The sequence below is a fragment of the Syngnathoides biaculeatus genome, chromosome 17 (genome assembly GCF_019802595.1).
Source record: "Syngnathoides biaculeatus isolate LvHL_M chromosome 17, ASM1980259v1, whole genome shotgun sequence".
In the NCBI taxonomy this organism is placed as follows: Eukaryota; Metazoa; Chordata; class Actinopteri; order Syngnathiformes; family Syngnathidae; genus Syngnathoides; species Syngnathoides biaculeatus.
The window spans coordinates 5723962-5732535 of NC_084656.1; the positions used below are offsets into that span (position 1 = coordinate 5723962).

Below are 8574 nucleotides of genomic sequence, written 5' to 3' on the forward strand. Positions count from 1 at the left end.
ATTCCTGAGTTTGAAAGGTACCCCCAATAAGCACCAGACCACCTTTTCATGCTTAACTTCTCATACCTCACAAAGACATTGAGTTTGAGGGTTGAAATCAGAGACTTTCCATTGAAACAACTGGGATGCTGGGTGTGGCGAGCTTTGAATGTCTGAGACCTCCTAAAAGATCGCCGCTAACTAGCCACTAGCCCCTATTTTTATACTTAATTCCCAAAATCTCATGAACACATTGAGTTAGAGGGTTGTAATCTGAGACTGTGCATCTACATATCATGCGTGGCCAGAGGTTTGGATTTCAAATGCCTGTGACCTTCCCAAGTATAAAAGGTCATCTCAACGGGGCCCAATTTTGATGGGTAATTTCCAATAGCTCATGAACGCAATGAGCAAGGGACTGAAATTTTATGCTGTGCATCGACATGTTACGCGCAGTGAGGGTTCCAAATTTCAAAGATGTATGACCTTCCTGCGTGTAAAAGGTCACCCACGTAAGGCCCCATTTTGAGACTTAATTTCCAATATCTCATTAACGTATTTCGAAAGAGGGTTTAAATGTGAAAATGTTCATCAACACATTATGCTTGGTTAGTGTTCTGAATTTTGATTGTGTGTGTCCTTCCTAAGTCTAAAATTCAGTGGCAGTGGACTCCCAGGTGTCTAAATGAATTTCAAGGGGTTCAGGTCTCTCTTGTAGACATCCTTGAAGCAGAGTTTGGGTCTGGCTGAGGGGCGGGTTATTGTGCCAGTTCTCTATTGAGTAGGTCCTTTAGAATTCCTCTATCCTCCATGCGCTTCCGCTTAGGCAGATTGTACATGCTGGGAACCATGGCTCCATCCAGTACACTGGTGTTTGTCACCTTGTCTTGGCAGATGATGCGCAGGATGTCTTTGGAGACAGGACATGTGGAAGGCGCTAAGCTTGTGCTCCTGTTTGGTTGTCATTATCTGCCTCACTTCCATAGAGGAGAGTGCTCACGACACAGGCTTGGACTTGAGTCTGCTCTGTCAACTTGGTGTTTCTCCAAGCTCTCTTGTTGAGTCTAACCATTGTAGTAACAGCTTTGCAGATGCATCTCTCTAGCCCTGGTTCTAGAGAGAGAGTCAGAGATGGTAGGACCCGGGTATTCAAAGTCGTGAACAACATTGCTTGGTTAGAGAGTCTAATTTCGGGCGGAAAGCCTATATCCTGCTCCATGACTTGCGTTTTCTTACGGCTGATTGTCAACCCAAAAGCCTCGTGTGTGGAGATGAGGCAGTCCATGAGCAATTGAAGCTCTTCCACCGTGTGGGTCGTGATTGCTGCGTTGTCCATGAAAAGATGATCACGGAGACATTTCTCCTGGACCTTGGATTTGGCCTTGAGCCGAGAGAGGTTATAGAGTTTCCTGTCTGATCTAGTTCAAATATAGATGCCCTCAGTGGCTTATCCAAAGGTGTGCTTTAACAGGACACCGAAAAAATATTCTGAACAGCGTTGGAACGAGGACACAGCCCTATTTCACACAGCTCTTGATCTTAAAACTCCGAGATGGAGCTATCGAAGACAACTATAGTCATTCATTCATGTCATTGTGGAAGAATTTAATGATTAATAGCAGCCCAGGTGGGGACCATATCTTTGGCAGGATCTTGAAGATACCATCCCTGCTGACTGTTAGCCCTTTATTAGGTTTATGAAGGTACAAAGAGTGCCAGTGTTTGCTCTCTGCATTTCTCCTGGAGCTGTCTGAGGGAGAAGACCACATCGATGGTGAATCTGTTGGGACGCAAACCATACTGAGATTCGGGGTAGATTTTCTCTGCAAGTACCTCAAGAGAGCAACTGTAACAAACAGCTTCCCAACAATGGTCAAGAGGGAGCTGCCACGGTAGTTGTTCCAGTCATACATGTCATCTTTGTTTTTGTCTTAGGTGATGATGTTGGCATCCCTCATGTCTTGTGGTACTTCCCCCACCCTCCAAGCACAGGCAGAGGAGATGGTGCAGCTCTGCAGCCAGGGCATTTTGTAGCACATTAGGAGCTTGGCTAGGATAGTGTCTTACCCTGGGGCTTTACCAGTGGTGAGGGAGTCTGTGTTGTCTTGCAGTTCTTCGAGGATTGGTTCGCTGTCCAACTCCTCTAGCATAGGCAGACGATCAACAGCATTGAGGGCATCTTCTGAAACAATGGCCTCCCTAGTGCAGAGGTGATAATAATGCTCAACCCAATGTTCCATTTGTTTTGGTCAGTATTTGAGGTTGTCACTGGAAGAGGATTTTAGAGATGCTGTTTTCATTTGTATTGGTAAAAATAGCTGCTTGACTCTATCATCCATCTCTTTGATGTTGCCAGTGTCAGCTGGAGTCTGGACATTCAAGCAGAGCTGGAGGCAATTGACATTGGCACACCTCCGGCCAATCTGTGAGACTTTTCTGCGGGCTTCCCATCGGGTCAGCAGGTTCTGTTTGCTGTGGCTAAATTTATAGACAGTTTCTGTCACAACCCATCGATACGGAGGGAGGACCCAAATGCAGGACTTGGGAGACACAGAGGTAATTCGGGAAAAAAGTTTTTTGTTCCAAGGTCGCGGATCAGGCAGACAGTAAGGTGCAGCAGCGGTAGTCAGGACGTCGGGCGTAAAGAGCAGGTCCGCGGGCAGACAGGAGTCGGTACACGGGAGATTAATTAAAAAAGGCAGAAGTGTCAAAGGAGTCTGGCTTACGGGGTTGGTCGGAGAACAGGCGGAGGTCGGTACACACGGGTTCACGATCAGATATACGGGAGTGCAGGAACGGGGCATGAGTTGCAACGATCTGGGGAAGGACCAGTCGTCCCCAGGGTCCTATATACACCGGGGCCAATCAGCCAGCATGAGGCGCAAGTGTGTGCCTCCCGGTCAGCGCGGCCGCGCAGGGACCCACACAACCAAGGCTGGACCGGCAGCACCATGACAGTTTCAGACAGAAGGCAGTCCCAGCCTTCTTAGCTTCAACTGCAGGTCTTATATCCACAGTTTAAGTTTTAAACCAGTGTGTTGACTTTTTGGTTTGCTTTCCAAACGCCAACATTGCTGAGGTGTACACAATGTCAAGGATTCCCATCTTTCCTGGGCTTTCTTGCTCTGCCAGCCTGGTAGACACTTTTCCAGAGCTGTGGCAAACTCTGCTGCCTTTGTTGGGTTTTGCGTATTCCTGGTGAGAATGTGTACTCAGTCAGCTCTCTTTGAGTGAGAGGTTCTTCTGGTCTGTAGTTCAACCTTGCTGCACACTAACAAGTGGTCCGTATTGCAGTCAGCGCTTTGGTAGCTGCGTGTTGTGTTGTCTTGCTATCTTGTATAACAAATAGACGACGTATTTCAAGGATTCAATCTTTACTCACAAGTTGTCAACCATGTGCCATTAACCAGGCGACTTCCGTATCTTCTATATACTATATATTCAGCTACTGAGCATGCCGGGTAATGTAGTTGTTATTCTCTCGAAACTACACGGGTGAGCTCAACTCATGGGAGCCCGGAACGTGTGAGAACACGATCAAGTTGGTGATAGTGCTAGGAGGTGGGGTGTCTCCAGGAGACTTGATGTATTGGTTTATGGTGCTCATTCGTGATGGATCTATGTACCTACACCACGCCTATCCACCTCTGGAGTCACCCAAAGTCTCGAACCCTCAAGTACGAATGGGCAACCATTTTTTTTGGCCTCCGGAATGGCCCATTATTCTCAGCAGTTTGAAATTCGTCCTTTTTATATTACTCTACTCTACAGATGAAGAAAAAGAAGATGAGACCAGAGTAGCAGGTAGATTTCAACCGGGACATAATAAAGGTAACATTTAAATTTTTACATTATATATGAACCCATAATTGTGTGTTTCTTTCGGCTTGTCCCTTTCGGGGTCGCCACAGCGTGTCATCTCAGATGAACGCACATATATGTTTGGTACAATTTTTACGCCGGATGCCCTTCCTGACGCAACCCTTCTCAGGGAGTGGAGGCCCCAGTGGGATAGAACCCACAACCCATGGTTTACCAAACCAGTGGTCTAACCACTGAGCTACGAGGCCTCATATGAACCCATTATGTTCTTTAAAAAATTAAAAACTTGAAAACATCAGGTTGGTTGCCATGTTAACAGACATTTTGTAACACAATTGCAAAATTTCACTCGTGATGGTATACTGTGTATCAGGAACTCCTGGATGTATTTGGCTGAAAATAATTATGCGTATAATGTGATGTTTGGGGCTGCATAGTAAATTCAACTTAATCTATAGATGCCTGAATTTGTAAGACCTCCCCCTAAAAGCTCCTCTTTTAGAGTCTTTGACAACAATATCTTGGAAAATACCAATGATATGTGGTCAACAATTCTTATGTGCGTAAGGAATCATGCAAAAGGTGGGATTATTCCAAGCTGTCATCTTTAGTAGATATTACAGTCTCTGCAATAGAAGTATAAATTTCAAGTACAGAATTTGGACCAACAGCATTTTAACATCCACTTGTGTTACATTTTCCCGATATTTACATTTTCTTAAACATTAACATGGGATGACTAGGCTTAAAAAGAGTAATTTGAGAAGGAGGCCTAAAAGGATAAAGGCATAGCTGAACGACTGATTTTACAGTACAGTAATCCCTCGTTTTTCGTGGTTAGAGACCCGCCCGTGAAAAGTAAAAAACCGGCAAGTAGGGGAAAATGGGTTTATTTATTTATTTGATTCATTGGTCCTTGTTGTTTCAATGGGGATGCCGCATTATACCCTATCAATACGGCTTCTCGCTACAGTATTGAACTAATGTATGCAAGCTGTTTCATTTATTTATTTTTGGCTTCATTGGTTCATGTCATAGCGCATTGGTACGCAGCGATCCGGCTATTTTTTTTTTTTTTTTCGCTATAGGTGATGCTCAAAGTAAAGAGGGTTTACTGTAATAGTTTGGTGCAATTGAAGAGTATTTAGACTTATTTTTGTTGTAATATAGCTTGCCATGATTTTAAAAATCTGGACATTTAAATGTTTTTTTTCCCAGTGATTTTGTGATTTGTATTGAACTTTGATGTTGGCAGTTCTGTACTACTGTCAAGAGGATATCACAGGAGTGTGTCTATAGTTCTGTTACCATGTCTCCTTAGAACCTCCCTGATAATAATTTGTCAAAAACCATGAGTTCAAGTCACTGAAAAAACACAAAATCTTACTCAATGAATTGTTTCTCAATATTTCTTGTTGGAAAAATAGTTACTGTACTTATTTTAAGCAAGGTTTAACTTCTCTACATAAAACAGAAGAGAAAGACTAAGATCTTTTTTTTTCAGAAAACTTGGGTGTAAAATGCCAAAATGATTAAAAGTAAGTGGAGTAAAATATTTTCACTTGAATTAGGATAAATTCACTTTATAAGATTGTTTTTGCTATGTATATAGCACAGCAAAATTGTCATACTTTTACTTTTTATATAACACAAAACAATTTTCAGTGAGGATGCCAGTACTTTTCTTCATTTCTGATTTCTGTTTCAGGTCCGGATCACATATTTTTTCCCAGAAAGAAATGTCATTAGAAGCCTTGTAGTTATGAAGCAAATGGAGCAGTATTGTGACAACTAGGAGCATAGAGTTATAATAAATTAAGATGTCATTTGACAAATACATTTTGTATTTCTTTGGGTTGTCTCTGAGTTGTATTAAAATTGGTTTCATGATTTTAAACCTTTGTGTTTGAGATTTATTCCCCCCCCCCAAAAAAAAAACAAAACCCAAAAAACTGAAATCTTGAGGGGGCAAATAGTTTTTCGCGGCACTGTAGATGCAGAACCAGTTCTCTGCAATCATGATTGGAGGGATATTCAAAATCAAATTCACAATTCAATTATGTCACAAAAAAGGGTAAAGTAGACATATATATATTTTTTAAACAACAATGGATACTAAATACTACAGTTGTGCTAAAAAAGGTATTCTGCTATCAAGTCTTACATCTCACTTTCATTTTAAAATAGGGGAACCTTACAATGGTGAATTAAAAAAAACACATGGCGTTTAATTTAGTTGCACTATATGTTGCTGAAATAAGTCTCCAAAATATGAGCAATACAGTGTCTTTTGTTTGAATAATATTGAGAGAGAAATTTTTAAATCAAACGTGTGTGTCATCAAATCTGCCTAGCAACAAGGGGCCGGTGCACACAACTACATAAAAATAAGGTTGGCTTTTAGTTTAGTTTTTAGTTGGAGTGTTTTGCAATCTCAAGTGATATTCTGGCTCTCTAAACCCCTCTAGTGATGGCTATGTGAGTTGCATCATTCTAGCTAAAGTGGAAGTGGTGGTCCTCACAATGAACTCAGAGAGTCATAGTCCGCACAAAGTAGCAAATAAATGTATGCGTGTGTGTGTGCGTGCAGTGGAGTTTGCATGTTTTCCCATGCTTCTCTGGGTTTTTTTCTTGGCATTCTGGTTTCCTTGCACATCCTAAATTGCCCCTCGATGTGATTGTTAGTGCGACTGCTGCTCGTATCCCTGTGCCCTGCGAATGGCTGGCAACAACTTCAGGGTGTACCCTGCTCTTGCCTGAAGATAGCTGGGATAGGCTACTTTTTTAAAATTTATTATTCTTTAGGCATTTTTGTGAGTCTTCAAAATGTAATTTATTATGAGGATCATCTTCATACAAACAGCAGGTCAATTAACCAACCTCTTTACCAATGGGTCCAGGTGGACCCTGTAATCCTTTTGGGCCCTCAACTCCTCTCTCTCCTGGTAGTCCGGGAGGACTAGATTTCCCTGGAGGACCTGCATCTCCCTGTCAGATAGAAGTGACAAACGAACCATTACATTGATTCTATGCTTTATTTATTTATTTATTTATTTGTTTGTTTGTTTTTTAAACATTACAGGGCCAGCAGTATTGCTTAGCAAGGTATTCTATGGAATAGGCCACCATCAGAGGCAAGATTGTACGGATGTCTTTAAGACCGTCTTTTCATTGGATGCAGCAACGATGATTGTTATAAATAAAGAATTAAAAGTAAGTTCATTTAAATCTTTAAGTTCTTCTTTACAAGCTTTTTTTAAACAGATAATGAAAAAGGCTGTGGAAATAATCTTCAATGTTGACTGACCGGGTCTCCTTTCCATCCAGATGGCCCTTCATCTCCTGTGTGGCCCGGTACACCCTGATAAGTGAAGCAATGACTTGGGTTTAAAATTGCATGTAAATTATTTGTTTATACACACACCAGTGATGGCTACAACAATGATGAACATTGATGCAGTGCAGATCTACACTAGTGAACACTAAAACACACACGATGCCAAACATACCGGCAGTGAAAATATTATCTTATTAACAGACGGCTTTGTGATACAGCTCTTGTAGTAATTTTAGTCAGATTGTACAGGTGTACCTATGGTTGAGTTACTTAATTTATTTAGAGTAAATATCAGTTCAAAATCCAAGATGACAACAGCTTAATTCCTTTAAAAGCAAGGTTAATATCCAATATTTTAAATATTTAGGATTTTTTTGTAGTTCATGTGAAACAAACCTGTTGCCCATCAAGTCCAGGACGGCCAGCATCACCACAAAACCCAGGTAAACCCTAGATGTAAGAGAAAAAAACTTTTGATAGTTGAGCATTTGATTTCTAATTTACATGCAAATAACAAATATTTAACCCTCCTGTTATGTTATGAGAATTTTTTTTTTCAAAGATTTTTTTGTGTGTGAATAAAACTTCTTCTATTTTATATATTTAGAATCCACAATTTGAAATGCTAGATTTCAAAATTTTGTGGACTTCCTATAGATACAGCATTGTTAGGGTTGGCTCTCACAGATACCACATTTTTGTGTATGCTTGTGAATACTCTGATTCATCCAGGTTATTTTATTCCCAAGGAAATTAAGTGATCAGACTTGGACTGCTCTGCTTGTCTTACAACACCTTTCACATGTTGTTTTAGCAATGTTCACCAGTTCATGCACATACGATATTTAAGACTGAGGGAGAAACAAACTGGTGCTGTCACGACCCATCAGAACGGAGGTAGGACCCAAATGCAGGAGTACACGGGAGACGCCCCCCCCAAACCTAGTCTGGTGGCCATCCAGGCCACCAAACGCGAGGCGTCCGGGTGGACAGGTCAGAAGGACGACCCGGACGCCAAGCACCAGGATCGCCACAGGGCGATTCGGGTGGACGACCTCGGTGAGAAACAGGCAACTGCTCCAGACGAGGACCTCCCACGCTGTGGTTGCGAGACAACCAGGGATTGGTCGGCCCAGAGGCTTGGCCAGGAGGCAGCTGTGGACTGGTCACCAACGAGGCCAGGTCATGAGGTGGCTGTGAGCGATCAGGAGCGAAGAGAAGGACCAAACCCATGACCGCCACCATCACAGCCACAACTATCCCAAGGACCCTCCAGCTCCGGGGTGGCTCATCAAAACTCCCCAGCTCCTGTTGCTGTCGAGACAGGGGCGTGGGGCGGCCGTGGACCAGTCGCCGCCGGTACTCCTGGACAGGAACAGAACATGAGGCAGCCAGGGAACCATCGCCACCTCTTGGACAGCAAGCAGGTTCCCACA

At 42.6% G+C, this 8574-nt stretch overlaps 1 protein-coding gene across 1 annotated transcript in view; it reads right to left on the reverse strand.

The window, feature by feature from the left end:
* Positions 1-8371, reverse strand: part of LOC133491122 (collagen alpha-1(II) chain-like) — a 29598-nt gene extending 21227 nt beyond the window's left edge. Inside the window, exons 1-3 of the mRNA XM_061802022.1 lie at positions 8207-8371; positions 7535-7588; positions 6682-6789 (exon numbers count right to left, since the gene is read on the reverse strand). Of these exons, the coding sequence (XP_061658006.1) occupies positions 6682-6789; positions 7535-7588; positions 8207-8371 (327 nt within the window). The remainder of the gene's footprint in view (positions 1-6681; positions 6790-7534; positions 7589-8206) is intronic.
* Between the last annotated feature and the right edge of the window lie 203 nt (positions 8372-8574).